At 43.0% G+C, this 20,509-nt stretch overlaps 1 protein-coding gene across 5 annotated transcripts in view; it reads left to right on the top strand.

The window, feature by feature from the left end:
- Positions 1 to 20,266, top strand: part of NPL (N-acetylneuraminate pyruvate lyase) — a 119,212-nt gene extending 98,946 nt beyond the window's left edge. For 3 of the 5 annotated variants that reach the window (XM_045027678.1, XM_045027679.1, XM_045027675.1), the window contains 10 exons: positions 2,590 to 2,663; positions 3,383 to 3,470; positions 4,945 to 5,002; positions 6,969 to 7,044; positions 9,391 to 9,483; positions 12,687 to 12,832; positions 13,032 to 13,078; positions 13,763 to 13,847; positions 15,679 to 15,718; positions 17,465 to 20,266. In XM_045027678.1, the coding sequence (XP_044883613.1) occupies positions 2,590 to 2,663; positions 3,383 to 3,470; positions 4,945 to 5,002; positions 6,969 to 7,044; positions 9,391 to 9,483; positions 12,687 to 12,832; positions 13,032 to 13,078; positions 13,763 to 13,847; positions 15,679 to 15,718; positions 17,465 to 17,604 (847 nt within the window). In that variant the 3' untranslated portion in view covers positions 17,605 to 20,266. The remainder of the gene's footprint in view (positions 1 to 2,589; positions 2,664 to 3,382; positions 3,471 to 4,944; positions 5,003 to 6,968; positions 7,045 to 9,390; positions 9,484 to 12,686; positions 12,833 to 13,031; positions 13,079 to 13,762; positions 13,848 to 15,678; positions 15,719 to 17,464) is intronic. The other 2 variants (XM_045027677.1, XM_045027676.1) reach the window with 2 other exon arrangements.
- The last annotated feature ends 243 nt before the right edge of the window (positions 20,267 to 20,509 follow it).

Genomic DNA, 20,509 nt, shown 5'->3' with positions numbered 1-20,509 from the left:
GAGGGTCTTGTTTTGTCTCTTGTGTTAAAGCCAAGCCATTAAAGGGGTTAAATGGTGAGCATCCAAGAATGTAATAGGAGGGAAACTGTTTTTCCTGTAATATTTTACTCTGAGCCTTTCATCCTATATGATGTCTTAGTGCTCCACAAATTACAAGCGTGCAGCACACCAGTGAGATGCAGGGAGTGGGAAAGTGGCACTGGCAACCATCTAACACACTGTAGAATACAGGTGGGGAGGGTAAGGGAAATTTTGACCAAGAATGCTGGAACTTACCTCTGATCTTTGTTTAATTCTGTGATGGCAAAAATGGATCACAGCAGAGCTGGTCAAGATTTCTCAAAATCTAAATTTTATGGAATAAAAGTATTCTGTAAAGGTCACCATTGTTTGAGCAGCTCTAGATCATAGGGTCTGTCTCAGTGATTTCTGTAGTCAGCATGTACCATTTAAAATTCAGACAATAGTTTTTAAGAACTCCTTCTGCAGATTAAGCCTGGATCCTGAGCAACAAATTGTAGCCATCTCTCATGTGACCACCAGTAACACACATTCTGCAGAGCAAATTATACCTCTCATTGACACAGGCACAATCCCATTGTCTTCACTAAATTTGCACAGATTGGAATTTAGCATACAATACCTGGGAGGGGCTCTGCAGGGCAAGCAGCAGTAAAGAGTAGTGAAAATATATGCGTTAGAGACTGCAAAATTGTAAAGGTATGGGGCTAGGTCCTCAGCTGATGCTAATTTACATCAGCTGAGGATTTGGTTCTCTGCCTGCCACTGAAGAGAGCAGATATGACTGTGAATACGCAAAGGAATAGCTCTGTCAAAGCAATAGTTACTATTTTTACCTAGTCACTTTTCAGTTAGACCTGCAGTCTTCAAGCACTACACGATATTAAATGTTTGCCCAGGGGAGAAAGGGCCTTGTGGGTTTTTCAGATACAGAAAAAACAAACAATAAACTTGCCTAGAATTGTCTATCCACCTCCGAAGGCCTGAATGAACCCGGCTGGCGATTGGAGACTTCAGTGTCTGAGAGTCTACTAGTTGCAAACCAGCCATTAAAACATAATTAAGCTTGGTATCCTTTCTAGCTACACTTTATTACGGGCTTACCCCATGTTCCTTAGAACAATAGTTCTCAAACTTTTTTTTTTTTTCACGGATCACTTGAAAATTGCTGAGGGTCTTGGCGTACCACTTAATGATCTTTCCAAATGTTGTTTGTACCATTAGCTAACTATTGTAAAGCACTTTGGATAAAAGCGCTATATAAAAAAACCTTAATAATAATTCACGTTTTTTTGGTCTACAAAAAAAAACCCCAACTCATATTTTAATATCAGTAGTCTTACCTTTCCAGTGCGATGGATGTGCCCTCTCTCCCCTGCTGCGGCAGCCCCTGAGCTGGGGCTGGGAAGGAGGGGGATGTCTCCCCGGCAGCCCCAGCCCTGGAACTGGGGAAAGTTGCCTCTTTGTCTGGCCCCCGCAGCCCTGCACATCCCAAATTCTCCCCACCCCCTCTTCTCACCCCACAGCCCCCTCCCACCTACCTCCTATTTCCCTCCCTCCCCTCCTCCACCCCCCAGGCCACCACCTCACCTTACATGTGAGTCTTCTCAGCGGTTCCCATAATTAGGTGGGTGGCCCTTCATTCTCTTGTGTGCAGCCACCCAGGCATGCGCCTTAGAGGGACCTACCCGCCGACTACCTGAATGGAGCTCGCGGACCACTGGTGGTCCGCGGACCACAGTTTGAGAACGTCTGCTGTAGCGCTTTCCAGAAGTCAGAGCCAGCCTGGTGGCTGCTGTGTGCTCAGAAGGGCAGTGGTTACGAGACAGAATCAGGTAAACTTGAAAAATAGTGTTCCTATCAAGTCTTCAATATATATTTTTTTAAAGGCATGAATACATTGTAGCAATAATAGAACACGTGAAGCTTTGTGGTTCTGATCGCTGAATATCTGGGTCCTATAGTTCTGTGAATCTCATGCTCTAGGAACCCCAATTAGGTCTCTCATACAGGACCCTTTCTAATCTGGTGTTCTCAGCCCCAAATACCCTGTTCAGAAGCTTTTATGTATAGAGGTCTCCACAATTCAGGAAGTGGGCAGATGAAACTTTTTTTTTTTTTTTAAAGCTAGATTTCATACTCCCAACCCCTCTAGGGTATTAGAGGGAAACCTGTTAGAACTTGAACTTGGTCAGGGATTCCTTACACCAGGGGTAGGCAACCTATGGCACGTGTGCCGAAGGTGGCACACAAGCTGATTTTCAGCGGCACTCACACTGCCGGGTCCTGTCCACCAGTCCGGGAGGCTCTGCATTTTAATTTAATTTTAAATGAAGCTTCTTAAACATTTTTAAAACCTTCTTTAGTTTACATACAACAATAGTTTAGTTATATATTATAGACTTATAGAAAGAGACCTTCTAAAAATGTTAAAATGTATTACTGGCACGTGAAACCTTAAATTAGAGTGAATAAATGAAGACATGGCACATCACTGCTGAAAGGTTGCTGACCCCTGCCTTACACACATGTTATTTTTGTCCTCCCCTTTTTTATCTTTCTTTTCAGAGAAATTAACCTCTCTGTGATTGGGCAATATGTGGATTATCTTATAAAAGAGCAGGGTGTGAAGAATGTTTTTGGTAAGTCTTAAGTAGTGAACTGTGCTTCTTGTCAGCCAAGAGCTGTGATGCAGTGGAATATGGGGATGGGAGCATTATAAACGTGCACTTAAGTGGAAGAGATCATAGCCTATTCTTTAGGAATCTGTTTTAGCCCAAATTCTCAGTTATGTGCAGGATAGAGCAGAAGATGAGAATGTTACTGGAGTGGGGAAGGAAGCAAAGAGACAACTACTAGACAATGCCACATTAGGGCATTAAAAAGGATCAAAGCAGTGACAGAAAAGACCCATCTGAATGATTCTGTCCACGTGTTTGGGCAAGATGTGGTCACCTGATAGACAACATTGGATATGAGAGAGATGCATTTATCCAATAGGCACCTTTATCAAATGAGCTTCAAGTCCATTGTTCTCTTACAAGGGTTTCTTCCTTTCTGATTGTGTTGGCTTAGGAGGTCATATGCATTTAACTCTTTCAGTGCTATAGGCCTCTCCCTCTCTGGGGGGGGGGGGTGCACTCACACTCTCTCTCTCTCTCTCTCAACGTTTAACTAAAGCACTTTAAAAACAGTTTATTTAAATCAGTGCAATCCCCTGTGTGGGCTTGCATATCCTTTTATAACTGTCCAATATTGGGTTAGTTTGTGTGATTAAATTTCAGTATGGTATTTAGTCAAACCGGTGCAACTTCTCTGTGTAGGCCAGGCCTTAGAGTGTGTTGTGTTCTGCTTGAAACAGTGAATGGCACAACAGGAGAAGGGCTGGCACTGAGCACCCAGGAGAGGAAGCAGCTGGCAGAGGAGTGGGTGACCAAAGGGAAAAACAAGTGAGTAGCTCTAAGGAAACCTGTCTGTTCACCTAGACATTACTGCTTGTCTAAGCAAAGGGTGCACCATCTAATTACTTCCTCTAATTTGTTTCCTTGTCCCTTTTATCAAGATTTTGCTGGTGTTGTCAAAATCAGGGACTATAGAAATGCTTATGGAGGCATGTGGAAGAGAGGCGGTTTTGGAAAATGCCCTCTTCCTGTTACTTAAGTTGGGGGAAGGGAAAGTAATAAGGGATGTGAAAATGAGACCATCTCTTTGCTGCTTTTATGTTGCCTTAACACAGGCATGAGAGCCTCACAATCTTTGTATGTATTTATCTTTTCAACACCCCTGTGCGGCAGGGCAGTGCTATTATCCCCATTGCACAAATGGGAAAACTGAGGCACAGAAAGACTAAGTGACTTGCCCAAAACCACACCGGAAGTATGTGGCAGAGCAGGAAATTGGCCCTATGTCTGCCGAGTCCCACGTTACAACTCTAATTCACTGGACCATCCCTCTTCTTGGATGTTTTGCATATTCTCATATCACTCGTCTTTGCGCTGTCTCTAACGTCCATGTTGAAAGTGAGTTGCGGGGAGGTGAGAGATGGGGAGGGAGAATGTGGAATTATGGGGAAGGGACAGTGAAAATCGGGGGGAGGGATAACCGGGGGGTGGGGGGGGGGAATTCCCTGAATTTTCTTTTGGCTTTAAACTTTCTGGGCTTCTCTTTGGAGGGAGAAAGAGGGGAAACAAAAATGAGTGGGTTTTTTCCTTGAAGTAGGGAGGGGTATCTGGATAATTTTTGTTCAAGTTTGAGTTTAAAAAAAATAATTCTGGATTCGGGTTTGTGTTTTTGTTTTGGGTTTTTTTATTGTTAAACAACACAAAAAATTCCAATGGAAAGTTTAAGGGGGAGGAAAAAGAATTTTGAAAATTTCCCATGAAAAATGAATTTATTTTTTTTAACCTACTCTGTGTGACTCTCTAAGCTTGCCTACAATGGGCCTGATTCTCCACAGCCTTGTACCTGGTGCATTCATTTCTGCTGATGCAAAATGGTGTCAGATGTTGCAGATCAGAATGATTAGCACTTTACATACAGGAAGAGACTACACAAGGGGCAAAGCAGGGGAGAATCTGGCCCACTGCTTCAGGAGGATCACTTGGCCAGCATTTGGCAGCTCTGGCGATGAGGATCTGAGAGAGCTGCAGAAATAAGATTGTGGGATCAGGGTGTCGAGAACACCTCTGGGTAGGGGAGGGAACTGGGAAGAAGTGTTGGATGTGTGGCTGAACTTTTTGTTGTACTCTAAAACTTTGTTTCTAGATCCCTTTTAGTTTGTATCCCCACTCCAATGAAGTATCTGCTGTGTGGACAAATAGAGGACATAACTCAGTTACCCAGACTGTCTGGCATCTTTCCCCCACATTTAAATTCCCATGAACCAAAAAATAACAGCAACCTTTCAATCTTTTTCTTGTGCAGGTTGGATCATGTGATCATTCACGTGGGAGCATTAAATCTACCAGAGGCAAAGGAACTGGTGCGTGTGTGAATTTTCTCTTCGCCTCCTTCTTTTGTCTTTCCATAACCTTACATATGAGTGGGTTGGATCCTCTTTTCTGAGTTTATGCACTTACTGACATCTCTTTCCAGGTTATGCTCTCTTGGTCCAGGGGGATCCTGAGGGTACATCCACATGGCAATAAAACACTGGCCTGGGTCAGCTGACTCGGGCTCACAGGGCTTGGGATGTAGGGCAATAAAATTGCAGGGTAGACTTTTAACTCAGGCTGGAGCCTGGGTTCTCAGACCCGCCCACCTTACAGGGTCCCAGGCTCCACTCCGAGCCCAAATGTCTGTACTGCCGTTTTATGGCCCTGCAGCCCAAGCCCAGTGAGCCTGATGGTATTTTATCAATGTAGTCATACCCCCTGAGTCTTTGCGCACACAAGCATTGGATCTAATCAGCCTGAGTTGGTTTGCTCTACTAGTATCTTCTGGGCAGCTGTCAGGTTATGCAGAATTTATTTGTTTGTATTGCTGCAGGGCCTAGGATGCCCTTTCATGGAGCTGGACCCCATTGCACTAGGTGCTGTACAAGCACAGAATGTTACAAATAGATTCTCTGCCACCATTTTACTGGGGGGGAAGAGACTTCCAAATGTGACCTGACACCCCTCATGTGAATGGCCCCATTCATCTCAGTAATATAATTAATGACCATTGTAAATTGTATTAATCACTTTGCTGTGGGTCACTTTAGGATAAACCTCAGGCTCCCCTGGGATTGAGGCTCTTTTGATTTAGTTCACTGGAGGAACCAGCCAGGCTCCTCTTCACTGCACTCGGGTTGTGGGAAGGTTTAATGAATGGAGGCTTTTGCTCTTTGAGGCTTTGTCCTAAGGGATGAGCTTGTGTCATGAAGTTGCATCAGCTTGTCATGAGGGGATGTTGCTGCCTCATTGATGTATCAAGTAGCATCTGCTGTGCCCTGAAAATTCTCAGGTAACCTTTAACATTCCACCAGGTAGGCATGCAGGATGTGGGATCTGCATTCAACATTGCCACCTTTTCTCCAGGAGCATCCCACTCAGAAAATTGCTATAGATGTAGTGATGTCAGGGACAAAAAAATCCCCTCCACACCAGCCTGTGTTGCAAGGAAATAAAGTGTCATTAGTGCTGAGAGAGTGACACTAGGATGATGGGCATATGTTAGAAAAACCTAGTTAGGCTTATGGATTTTTTTTTATTTTATTTTATTTTTTATTTTTTTTGGAGCCATCCCTAAGCACAGACTACTGGTAACATGGCTCCCCTATATCTGCACTTTATTCCTTTGTTCCCCCCCCCCCGGGACCCCCACTCCTCATTTCCTCCTCTTCTGTTTCTTAGGGGGCTTCCATACTCTCTCCCATCTTCTGACTCAATCTCTCTCTGTCAGCCCCTGTTCACTTATGCACTGTCTCACTCGCTCTCACTCCACACATGTTCTCAGGCAATGTCCACTCCAGGCCACTTCTTCAGGGATGTGGGAATCCTAGAGGCACGTAGTAGCTGAAGGAAGGGAAAATTCTTGATGAACTTGATGGTGCCAGAGAGCAGGATTCTATTCCTTGCTTTTGCCGCTTACTTCCTGTGTGACTTGAGCAAGTCGCTTAACCTGTCTGACCCCATTTTACACATTGGGAGACAGTGATGCTAACCTATTTCTTGGGAGGTGGGAGTTGTAAGGATGGAGGACCATTCATTAATCAGGCAGAGGTAATAGATGTGTGTTTTGTTTAGAAACAGAGGTAGTGCATTACATTGATGGAAGGGCCCCTTCATCCCTGGCACAACTCCCATTGACTTCAGGGCTGAACTTGTCCCATAATGTACAACTTGCTTCTAAGAGTTTAATTCATAGCGGTGGAATGGATTGATGTGGTGGTTCTTTGCTATGTGCATGATAAAAACACATGCAGTGCATGCACCTTTTGATACATTCTGTTCTTTCCTATTCAGGCCAAACATGCAGCTGTAATAGGAGCCAGTGGTATCGCTGCGATTGCCCCCTTTTTTTTCAAACCTACAAACAAAGGTGAGCAGAGATGTCTGTGGCCATCAGACCCACAGAGGCCCTTTTTCTTCTGCAGTTTTCCACACATTCAGGCTGTCAGCAGTATGATATGGTAAAGGGAGGTCATGTTTTTTAGAGATCTGTGGCAGCAATGCTGCTGTAGTTGGTCAGAGTATCTGTATCTTTGCTATATGGCTCCTCAATGATAAAACTTCCTTTATAGTGCTTATATTCCTCATTCAAGTGTTAGGAAAAAACTCCAAGAGGGCAGTTAATCGAGTTTTAATGTAGGTCCTGTGTTATAGTCTCCTCCTTTACCCTCTGCTGCTCTGACTCAGAATGTCACCATCCTCACTGTCATATAGACATTCTTTTGGAAACCATTTCTGGAAATAACATTGTTTGAATGCCAGTGGTGTGTTTGGTCTTGGTCAAAAGTGAAGCTAATTGATGATCTCTTGATGCCTATTGGACACACCAAATTGCATACATTACATTGGCATATTTGACAGTTTCTGCGGAAGCACAGGAGTGGATTAACAGGACCAGTGCATATTACTTGTGAGGAGCAGAATTACTTGGGAGCAGATCAGAACTGAGGATAAATGATAGAGCTGTGTGGAAGAAGCTTGCAACACTCTGACCCTAGCCAGTGTTATGAATTTGTCAGATTAGCCCAAAATGAAATAACCTATTGTTGTCTCTGTTTTTATATAACACATGTAATATGAAGGAATTACACTGGCCCAGTAGGTTTGAAATAATCACGTTTACTAATCTTATACACCATTCAAGGCCTAGCTATGTATATACACTGCTGTTCTGTTGGCTTCTGAAACCTAGACAGTGAGAAACACTAGAGGGCTCACAATTAAAAGCACAGTACCCAATTCCTATATCCTGCACCTATTAAGTGCAGAAGAGAGAGAGAAATAAGGTCTCCTTAGAGATAGCAAGTGTGAAAAATCGGGACAGAGGGTGGGGGGTAATAGGCACTGGGACAGATTGGATCACAGAACCCCCCTGGGGAGCTGCTACTCGATGTGCCAAGACTACCTCTGCTCCTGCTTTCCCTGCCAGCTCGGAAACCCAGCACCCTGTCTTGCTGAGCCAGACACTCCCGTCTGCTCCAACAAAGACCCAGGGTCTGAATTACTTGCCCCAAAGCTGCAGGTTTACCTGAAAGCAGCTAACAGAAGTGTTCCTGTCTTTAACACTCAGATGCCCAACTCCTAATGGGGTCTAAACCCAAATAAATCTGTTTTACCCTGAATAAAGCTTATGCAGGGTAAACTCAAATTGTTCACCCTCTGTAACACTGATGGAGAGAGATGCACGGCTGTTTGCCCCCCCCCCCAGGTATTAATACATACTCTGGGTTAATTAAGAAGTAAAAAAGTGATTTTATTAAATACAGAAAGCAGGATTTAAGTGGTTTCAAGTAGAAACAGACAGAACAAAATAAGTCACCAAGCAAAATAAAATAAAATGCGCAAATCTATGTCTAATCAAACTGAATACAGATAAGATTCTCACCAGTTCCAAAATGCTCCCTTTTACAGACTAATCTCCTCCTTTTAGCCTGGGTCCAGCAATCACTCACACCCCTGCAGTCTCTGTCCTTCGTTCCAGTTTCTTTCAAATATCCTGGGGGGTGGAGATGCTCTCTCTTTAGCCAGGTGAAGACAAAATGGAGGGGTCTCCCGGAGTTTAAATAGACTTTCTCTTGTGGGTGGAGACCCCCTCCTCTCTCCTATGCAAAGTCCAGCTCCAAGATGGAGTTTAGGAGTCTCCTGGGCAAGTCACATGTCCATGCATGACTCAGTTTTTACAGGTAGACAATGGTTGCTACATGTTACCTTGAACGGGCTCAAGTAGACTTTTTATGTGGATTGGAGCATTCCAAGATCCATTGTCCTTTAAGTGTTTCTTGATTAGGTACTTAATTTCAACATTCCTTTCTCCAGGAACTGACCAAATGCTCTACTAAAGTTATTTAGAAATCAAGCTAGTACACAGCCAACATTCATAATGTTCATAACTTCGAATACAAAAATGATACATGCATACAGATAGGATTAATACATTCAGTAGATCATAACCTTTACGGAGATATGTTACATGGCATATGTAGCATAAAACACATTCTAAGCATATTTCCATAAAGCCTTATGGGAGGTACTGTCACAGGCACCTATGTAAGAAAAAGCCCCAAATATCTGGACTGTCCCTATAAAATTGGGACATCTGGTCACCCTACTTGGAGACGGCTTGCTGATAAGTCTATGAACCTGAACTCTCCTTTATGTGGATGACCTTCTTCCCTTGCCTCAGTGTATGATTGCCTTCTTTCACTGCCTCTTTCAGATACATTGGTTGCTTTCTTACGGGAAGTTGCAGCTGAAGCCCCTGGCATTCCATTTTATTACTATCACATTCCTTCTTTAACAGGTGTAAAGAGTAAGTATATTGCTCATTCAGTGACTCTTGCTCCTATTACATGCAGACTTTCCCTGTTCAAGGGATTTACTCAGAAAACAGTTGGTGAATCTAGAATTAGAAAACAAATTTAGCTTGTCTACATTAGAAAATGTTACTGTGCCGAAGCAGGATTGAATGGTCACGTAGGTGCTGTACTTAGTGGGGAAGGAGAATTAATAACTCTTGACATCAAGAAGGATGAAGTATTTAATGCCTATTTTGCTTCAGTCTTTACTTAGAAAAAAGTTAATGGTGACCAGATACTCAACACAGTTAATACACAGGACCCTCGCTAGAACGTGCATCTACCGGTATATAGCATAAATTCGCATATAACACGGTCGCAGCCATGGAACCCAAATTTAATTACTTTAATTGCAGTTCATTTTAACGTGGTCCCTGCGTTAAAGCAGTACCCTGCATGGATACCAAATCCTGCGTTCTAGTGAGAGTCCGGTGTATTAATAAGGGGGAAGGAACTCCAAGCCAAAATAGGGAAAGAGCAGATTAAACAATATTTAGATAAATTAGACATATTCAAGTCAGCCAGGCCTGATGAAATTCATTCTAGGGTACTTAAGGAACTAGCTGAAGCAATCTCAAAACCATTAGCAATTATCTTAGAGAACTCATGGATGATGGGTGAAAGGCGAACATAGTGCCTATCTATTAAAAAGGGGATCAAAGAGGACCTTGGGAATCATAGACCAGTCAGCCTGACTTCTGTACGTGGAAGGATACTGAAACAAATTATTAAAAAAATCAATTTTGTAAACATATAGAGGATAATAGTTATAAAGAATAGCAAGCATAGATTTTTCAAGAACAAATCATGCAAAACCAACCTAATTTCCTTCTTTGACAGAATTATTGGCTTAGTGGGTGGGGAGGAAGCAATAGATGTGATTGTAAGGCTTTTGACATGGTCTCACATGATGATCTCCTAAGCAAACTAGGGAAATGTGGTTCAGATTAAATTACTATAAGGTGAGTCTGGAACTGGTTGAAAAGCTATACTCCAAGAGTAGTTATGAATGGCTTGCTATCAAACTGAGAGGATGTATTTAATGGGTTCTCAGAGGAGTCAGTCCTGAGTCTGGTACACCTCTACCCCGATATAATGCGACCCAATATAACACTAATTCGGATATAATGCGGTAAAACAGTGCTCCGGGAGGCGGGGCTGCGCACTCCGGCAGATCAAAGCAAGTTCGATATAATGCGGTTTCACCTATAACACGATAAGATATTTTTTTTTGGCTCCCGAGGACACAGTTATATCGATGTAGAGGTGTACCACTCAATATTTTTATTAATGACTTGGATAATGGAGTGGAGAGGATGCTCATAAAATTTGCAGATAACACCAAACTGAAAAGGGTTGTAAGCACTTTGGAGGACAGGATTAGAATTCAAAACAACCTTGACAAATGGGACAATTGATATGAAATCAACAAGATGAAATTAAATTAAGACAAGTGCAAAGTACAACAGTTAGGAAAAAATCAAATGCCCAAGCACAAAATGTGGAATAACTGGCTAGGTGGTAGTACTGCTGAAAAGGATCTGGGGTCACAAATTTAATGAGTCAACAATGTGATGCAGTTGCAAAAAAGGCTAATCTAAGTCTGAGGTGTATTAACAGATGTACCTCCCATCTCTGATTGTACGCAAGACATGGGAGGTAATTGTTCCATTCTACTCTGCATTGGTGAGGCTTCAGCTGGAGTACTGTGTCCAGTTCTAGGCATCACACTTTATTGAAGATGTGGATAAATTAGAGATCATCCAGAAGAGAGCCACAAAAATGGTAAAGGTTTAGAAAACCTATCCTCCAAGGAAAGGTTAAAACAGCAGGACATGTTTTAGTCTTGAGAAAAGAAGACTGAGGGGCGGACCTGATAACACCTGAAGTATGTTAAGGGCCGTTACCAAGATGACTGTGATCAGTTCTTCATGTTCAGTGGAGGTAGGAGCAGAAGTAATGGGCTTACTCTGCAGCAAGGGAGACTTAGGTTAGTTGTTAGGAAAACCTTTCTAACTATAAGGATAATTAAGCTCTGGAATAGGCTTCCCAGGGAGGTTGTGGAATTCCCACCATTGGAGGTTTTTAGGAACAGGTTGGACAAACACTTGTCAGGGATGGTCTTGGTTTACCTGGTCCTGCCTCAGCATAGGCAGCTGGGCTAGATGACTTCTGGAGGTCCCGTCCATCCCTATGCTCCTATGAGTCTATAAGATGAAATGATGCTGACTATGACATTGTGACCAGTGAAGACCAGGAGAGGTTACGTTTATAATCATGTCCGCTAACCATGGTTAAACCCTGCTTCCAGCAACCTTTCACCACACCTAGCTGAAAGTGATAACCTCCACTTGTGCTGCTCAATACTGACAGCATAGTCCTGGTTAGCTAACTGAAATACTAATCCCATACAGTCACAATAATCTTTTCTAATGTAGACAAGTCCATAGATGGTTAGCAGTGCAGCTGAGAATTGAACTTAAGTTTTTTGACTCTTGCTCTAAGCACCACACCATGTAGCCTCTTTGAATATATTTTTTAAGTGTAGCTGCCAGTTCATTTCTGAACTGCTTATCCAACTGTATTTCTCAGTTTCTGAACTAAGATTAATACTCGAAGGAAATAAGACATCTGATAGATATTAATGAAATCACTGCTGTGTAACAGGGCACAAGCCAGGAAATAGACAATTGGGGGGGCGGGGAATGCGGGTAGCAGAATTTTATAGAAGCTGTTCAGCTTAGATGTGGATGTGTCCCACATGATCTTGCTTATTGTCAATAAGCAGCAAGTATGTAACACGGGAGTAGGTATAAATGAGAGGGGATAGTGACAATTCTATATCAATGGTACATTTCTCCTAACATGCATTTGTGCATCTCTTCATATATTCCAGAGTTACTTTTTACTGGTTCCTTTCAAGCTATTTAAGTAACCAAACTCTTACATTTAAACCGTAAAGAAAATGTTGGAAAGCAACAAGTCTGCCTCTGATTACCTTGTGTAAGGGGATAGGAAGGGGAGGGAAGGGACCTGACTCTGCTCAGATGAAGAATAGTAAGGCTTGAGTGACAATGATGATCCTTTTGAGGAGCAGACAGGGACATCTTATGTGACTGGAATGTGTTTCTTGACATGAGATTGTTGTTCTGTGCAGTTCGTATTGAGGAGCTGCTGGATGGTATAAAAGAACAGATCCCCACCTTCCAGGGGGTGAAGTTCAGTGACACAGACCTCTTGGACTTTGCACAGTGTGTGAAGAACAACAAAGAGCAGTTTGTGCTACTCTATGGGGTGGATGAGGTAAGGGGGCTCCACTTTTAATGATCTCCCCTAAAAACCATATGGCTTATGCTAAGACATATACTGGTTCCAACCTGAACAATTACTGCCCTGTGCAAATTGAATTCTAGCCATGTTCAGGACCGCGAGTTGTACTGCTCATTCTTCCTTTGCTTTTTATTATATGAAGTAAAATGCTTTTTTTGCCCCCACAAACTAGCATCTGCTGAGCGCACTGGCAATGGGAGCATCTGGGGCAGTTGGAAGGTCAGTCTTTTTGCATTCCTGCTCCATTTGTTGCCATATTTACCACTATCTGTCTATGTACTGTAATTATATGGCCCCTATTACTGTAATACCCTGAGTACCTCACAATCTTCAATGTATTTATTTATCCTCACAACATTGCTGTGAGGCAGGGTTGGACTATTACCCTCTTTACTGAGAGGAACTGAAGTTCAGAGAGACTAAAGAGACTTCTGTGTGATCTTGGGGAAAGTGGAGAAGGGAATCGAACCTAGGTCAGGATCAGTGCTTAAGCACTAGCCAACTCTTCCTCCCCCACTGAGGAGGCGTAAATGAGTTACCATACCACATTGCAATTCATGTGTACAATATATAAATCACACAAGTAACAAGTAAACAAAGTGATTGTTCCCAGAATGTTTTTCCAAGAACAAAAAATCAGTTAGCCAATGTCATTTGTAAAGGATGATGGGAAGAGAACACTTAATTGGAACACTTTCTTTTTTTTCATTGGGAGCAGTCATGCTTTTAAGGCTCAACTATATACAATGTGTTTCAGACCACGTGGAATTTCTAGATCGGAATGATTACATTCTGAAAATAAAATATTGCACTAGAAAGCCTGTGACTTCTTGTTTGTTCTGGTTGTGGTGGCTGCTCTAAGCACCTCTTTGCATAACTGAGTTTACTTTGTTTTTTTGGCAGCACATACAACTACCTGGGCAAAAAAACCAACTTGATGTTGGAGGCTTTTGCAAAGCAAGACCTTGCATTAGCACGACAGCATCAGGTACAGCATCTTCACTTGCTCACAGTGGGAGTGTCCTCTCTCCGCTTCCCTAAACTTCTCTTCACTGGGCACCATTCATTCTGTGGCTTCCCACCACCACCACTTTAACCACCTAATCTCTCACCACTATGTTCACATACAAACAATCTGTTTGTCTGGTACACAGCTCCCCTTTTCTCAAACCGATCCAGGCAAGAACCCTGCTATTTTAACTAGCCAAGGCACAGCTCACCTTTCTTCCCCTTGTGTAACCTCCCCTTCAGCCCCCAAAACCCTATGTGAAATGAGCACTGTCCATCTCTTCCCTCATAAACAGTCTAACCCCGACAGGTATGTGTGTTTTTCCCCAGTCACATACAAGTTTTGGCTTAGGCACAACCTGCTCTAGGTTCCTCTTGTCCCATTTCCAATCAATGTTCTTCTCATCCACCCTCCTTCCTCTTCCCTTCCTGTCAGTGTGCACACAGCTACCTGCTGACTAGTCTGGAGGACTGCCTCCTGCCTTTCTAACCTGGCTGAGCACCCCCTTGCTGATTGATAACCACCATTCAAATACTCTCCATTCAAATACTCTCCATCTATAGCAGGGGTAGGTAACCTATGGCACGTGTGCTGAAGGCGGCACATGAGCTGATTTTCAGTGGCACTCACACTGCCCAGGTCCTGGCCACCGCTCTGGGGGGCTCTGCATTTTAATTTAATTTTAAATAAAGCTTCTTAAACATTTTGAAACCTTACTTACTTTACATACAACAATAGTTTAGATATATATTATAGACAGAGACCTTCTAAGAACATTAATGTATTACTGGCACGCAAAACCTTAAATTAGAGTGAATAAATGAAGACTCGGCACCCCACTTCTGAAAGGCTGCCGACCCCTGATCTATAGCGCTCCATGCCCAATCTCTTTTAAGGGGTGGTGGTCCTAGTCGTCTTTTTAACCATTCCAGATGGGTCATTGTCCACTCTACTCACTTTTTAACCAGTCTTGGCAGTTTCTTTCCCCTCCCTCATCAGTTGCTCGTGCGGAAGGAAGGTTAGGCTGGACCAAGCATCACCTCTTTCCTTCTCGTCTCTTCTCCCTATAGAAATAGCTCAAAGGACTGTACATATTTACAAGAAACTTTATATTCGTAACAAAAGGGAATTGAATCGGTTTCTACTTTTTTATTGTAAACTGTGCATTTTTCAACTTCCCCTCCACCTCTCCCACACCACTGAGATTGGGCTTTCTTCCTGGTTAACAGTAGGCAATAACATTCTGCACAAGGGTTCTCCATCATGCAGAGTTTCTCGGGTCACTATGCCATTACCCTTCTTGCTCAACATGTCGGAGGCCATCTAGAGGAGTCAGGAGGCCTGAGTGATGGTGTAGTCAATATGCAAATGATACACAATTTTCTATCGCAGTCTTGGGCAGCTGGGGCACTTCTCCTTTGCTCTAAAAGAGAGGGACTGGTGGCAGGAGCGTGGGGGGCCATGTTCAACAAAGGGTCCTCTACTCTGGAAAGGACTTCCTGTCTAGAAGGGCATGGTGCACCAGTTTCCTCAGACTGTTGTGTTAAGGGGCCAAGTTGAATAATAAGGATGGCCTGAATGGGAGTGGTTCATTGAGGTGGGAGTGGGTCATTGGGGGGGGAGGAGCTGTGGATGATGTACTTTTGGGGATAGAGTAGGTTGATTACTTAAGAAGGCATGGCAAATGTACGGGGGACTTTCCCCTTTGTTATGTCATGTATATAACTGTTATACAAGCATCCAGAGCTGTTAGGATATATGTCTTGTAAATATGAAGTGAATTAAAAAATACTGTCTGTTTCTCTTCTAGTTCTGTACTGGAGAATTTCTCAGCTTTGTATTCAAACTAGGTAGGTGCTGCAATATCTTCCTCCCTCACTGTGTTGTAAAACAGGAACTGAAAATCCATGAGTTTCACTGAAGTTTCCAGGTTCCTGCAACCTGAGAAGCTCCCTTCTGAATGGTCTTGTGCAGAGAGAGACCTCACATCTGCTGTTGCTCTTGAGTTATCAGCAGTTGGGAGTTCAATGACTGAGCTGGCAAAGCACATCCAGAAAGATTCTACTCACTCTTCTCTCCTTTCTCCAGGCTCTCTGACAAATTCCCCAACTTCAAAAAAAAAACAAAACTTTATCCTGACTATCCATTTTTCTTCTCAAGTCCACTCTGTGTCACTGTTACTGAGTTCTCAATCCCGGACAAGATAATAAAGTGCCCTGATGACAAAGCACAGGGGGCCTGATTCTCCTCTCTCTTATGTTGTGTGGCAAGGCACCTTCTTGGTCTCACCAGCCTCCTCTGCTTTTAGCCTTGGTGAGACAGGCTTGGGTAAAACAGGCCCTCTTGGTTGCACAGGGGAAGTCCGTTCCTTCTCTCCACCAGTCTTTTGGGCTTGTTTTTCTTCCTTATGGGAGGGAATGCAGCCTCCCCTCCTGGTGAGGCTTGCTGTCTTGCTGCTCCTAACCTGTTAGCAGCATGACTCCTTCTCTCACTCCCCCTCTTCTCCTAACAGGGGAGGGTTTAAAAGGGTCTCAGGCAGCCCTTAGTGGGAATCAGCTGATCTTAATTGACATAAGATAACTCCTTCTCAGCTGATCCTAATTGATTCTCTGGTAACCCCTTCTCAGCTGAACCTGACTGACCTGTAGTTACCTCTCCTCAGTTGATAAGGAGAAGGGCCTTTTAACCTTCTGGGACTGTTTTCTACCCCTTCCCTCTTGAAGCTGTCTGTCCTGAGTTTATCACAGTTGGTGTAACTTCAAGTGAGTGGAGTTTTACACAAGTATAAGTGGTATGAGTGAGAGGACAATCAGGCCCAAGAATCTAAACATCCATTTATGAGGAAAAATAAGTGTTTTTACATTGTAGGCCTACCCCCCTTGTGCTTTCAAAACTATATCTATTGACTTGGTTGGCAAAAATACATGTTTTCTCCTATTAACCCTGCAGAGCCATCACCGCTTTGGGGGACAGAGGCAGATTCTTTCTGGCTTGCACATAATCAAGAGAATTATTAACTGAATTCTGTACAGAATCTGTATTACTTCTTTCAGAGTAGCAGCCGTGTTAGTCTGTTTCGGTGTTAGTCTGTATTACTTCTGATACTATATGTAAACCACAAAGGACACGGTTGGGCTTTCGGTTCCTAGGTTGTTTGCTAGGCTGAGAGTTAGATGATGCATCTTATCTATAAAGATGACCCTAATTTGATCTGGAAGTCATGGAAAAACAAGTATGGGAACCCTCACAAAGCTACACTTACAGAGTCACTTTTCAGAGCATAAGCATGCATTACTAAGGAAATATTGTACTTGGGGCATTTTGGAGGAAAATATGGGTAGGTAAGAGTGGTTTGTACTGTAATACAGGATGGCTATTAACTCTGTTTTCTGTCTGCAAACATTGCTTGCTGATTACATCTTTCTCCCTTGTGGGAATTTAAACTCTGACCATATTCTAGGGTTTCACAAGTGATGGAATAGTTGGTGCAGTTGGGATTTTAGAGCCCTCTGTAGTGACTGTCTTTTATTTAAGTGATGTATTTAAGTAACCTGCTTTTCTTTTTTCTTTCTTTCTTTTTCTTTTTGCATACCTAGGTTTTGGTGTTGCACAGACTAAAGCAGTCATGAGTTTTACCTCAAGGATTCCAATGGGTCCCCCACGGCTTCCGCTCCTGAGTGCCTCTGTGGATTTTATTGAGAAAGCAAAAGCTAAAATGGATAGCCTGATTATGTGACTGTCCCAGCAGTTGATCTGATATTAATATGGATCTGGAGGTTTGGGGCTTCTGCTTTTGTGATTCATCACTCAAAGAGTTCTCGTTGGGGGACACACTGACTCAATGAGATTTCCATCAGTTAATTTGTAATAAGTGACTTCCTATCAAGGATGGCCTTGTTAGTCTATGTCTTGCTTTCTTTCCTTTAGCATTACCCAAAGGGGGAACTTTTATAAAACAGGTGAATTCTGTTTATATGAATGGCCTGGAGGACATCTGAGACCTTTGGATAACCAGGTGTTCAGATAAATGGAAGTGCTATTTTTAGCTGCAGTTTCACAGGTCTGGTCTATACTTCAAATTGAGGTCAGCCTAGCTACGTTGTTAAGATGCCCTAATCTCTCTGGTAGATGTGGCTAGGTCAATGGAAGAATTCTTCTGTTGACCTAGTTACTACCTCTTGGAGAGGTGGATTACACCTATTGAGGGGACACCCCCTTCTGTCGCTGTAGGAAACGTCTATGCTATGGCGCCACAGCGGCACAGTTACAGTGCCATAGCCGTGCCGCTTGAGTGGCTGTAGTGTAGACAAAGCCACCGTTTCATGCTGCAGTGATGCCAGTCCCAGAGGGAGGAGGGGAGAAAAGGATCTGGTATCACTGCAGAATGAAAGAGTAGAGGGTGGGGGAGGCAAAGAGGAGGATGGGAGAGAGAAAAGAAAGGAGGTAGAAGGGAAGGAGCCACAGGAGACAGGAGCCTTCTTGACAGCCCAGGATTCCACAAGCACCAGTACAGATACTGTAGTGAGGGGTACAGCTGCCTGGCTCCCTCCCCACAGCTGTCAGTGCTAGAAAGTGCTCAAACAACACCAAGGAGGTTTTTGTCTCCTGCAGCTATTCCCCCTCTTAACTACATTTTGGATCCCCAAGAGTGTGATCTGAAAGAACAGTGTATCCCCCATGCGTGTAATGAGCTGCTAAGAGGTTATCTGAATCAGCACAATTAATTGGGCTATTCAGTTAATTGAAATTTGAACTTTGCCTGTAGTTGCCTCTGCCCTATGGTGGACAAAAGCAAGGTATGCTTCTAATGAAGCAAACTTATAAGGGTATGTCTGTACTGAAAATGCTACAGCAGCACAGCTGCAGTACTTCAGCGTAGACACTACTTACCCCGATGGCAGGGGTTGACATAAGTTACACCAACATAAGTGGTAGTGTAGACATAGCCTGACTCTCTGCTGAGGAGGAAGGTTCCTTGCTGGAATTCTGAGTTCCTCTGGAAAGGGAAGAGGACTCTCTGGCTTCCAGAATTTCCATCTACTATGACAGTCCCAACGCTCCCCTTCTGCCCCACCCCCACCCCCACCCCCCACACTTTTTATGATGCTGGGACGTGGGTGAAGTAATGTCTCTTGTACTCTGACATGACATCATCATTCTGCTCAGACTAGTATTTTAGTGTAGCTGTTATGTCATATAAAAATACAAAACCTCCATTTTTACCAGTGAGTAAAAGGAATCAGGTTAATGTGCCCAGAACTCCCAGAAGACATTCTTCTTCCATAGGCTTCTTTCCCTTTATCTATCTTCTCCATTTTCTTGCTCTCCCTGTATTTCCTCAAACAAAAAAATAAGTAACTCTTTTGTGACAGAAGGCACTTGCTCCATCTTGTTCCCAGCATGTGCTGGCTAAAGCAGCACCAGGAATTGAACCAGAGGTTCTACATGGCAATGCAAAGCACTACCACTTCTTACAAATGTCATTTATTGCTGATGTTAAGGGGCCCTCTACACATATTGGACCTAATGTGCCACTACACCATGTGTATTTGTTTGCACCTTGGTAAAATGCTACCATCTAGGTGCCTGGAGAATTTTGATTTGGTAGTGTTTTACACCCACTTTGCACAGGTAAGAATGACTGACTGCATGTGCAAGGCACGGAGAATCAGGTCTGAGAATCTGGTGATCTGTTGCTATTTTAGTATCCAAGGATTCTGGGTAACCTGGAGAGTAACATTCCATTAACTTCTTCAGTTTGGCAGTAATAATCTCACTTTCTATCTGCAGAACACAAACTGTAGAAGCCCTGACTGAGTTAGATAGATGACAAGGGTTTTGTTTTGTTTTTTTCCTGAATTTGTAAGGCATGTAGGTGGTGGGTCAAACATGGAAGAAGGTGGCCTCTGAAATAGCAAAGAGCACTGCACATTTGCAACTGTTCCTTGCACAACCAACCATTGATTGGCGAAAGCATGCAGAGAGCCAGCGTGACAAAAATCAGAGGAAAAAATAAGACTATGTGCACACTCCCAAATTCAGCTATTTTAGGAGAACTCTACTGTGTGTTCCTTAAAGCTTTTTACTTTGATGTTTTTAGGTTCTCTAATCCAAATGAGATTCTCTATTACTGTTCCAATGTTATGCACATAACAATACACTGTTACTTACTTTCTGCATATTTTAATATAATATATAGATGCATCTAAACAGGAGATCTTCAGTTGAATAACTTTTCTAACAGACCCAAATTATTCCTGGTATTTTTAAGTCTGTCTTGATCTGTTTATACAAATCTCCAGATATTAAACTGTGTTTACATCTGAAATTTTGTTTAACATTTCAATGAAGTTTCTGTATTTTTTTTTTAGTGATCATTAAAAGCATTTTTAAAAACATTTTGCCTCTATTTCCTCCTCGGAAAAATGCTCTTGAGGGGGCAGAGGTGGATGGGTCAGAGGGGACTGTTTTCTAGTCTCTCAAAATTTAGTAATATCTTCCCCTTCCTCTCATGCTCCTTCAGGAAGATAATCTTAAGGATGGATGCTGCAAGCACTTAAGCACATGCTTAACTTTACCCATGGTAGTAGTCCTACTGAAGTCAATGGTACATCTTGCATGAATGAAGCTTAAGCACAAAT

Source organism: Mauremys mutica, chromosome 8 (assembly GCF_020497125.1).
Source record: "Mauremys mutica isolate MM-2020 ecotype Southern chromosome 8, ASM2049712v1, whole genome shotgun sequence".
In the NCBI taxonomy this organism is placed as follows: Eukaryota; Metazoa; Chordata; order Testudines; family Geoemydidae; genus Mauremys; species Mauremys mutica.
Note: the sequence above shows the minus strand (reverse complement) of the source record. Positions and strands in the feature narration are given on the sequence as shown.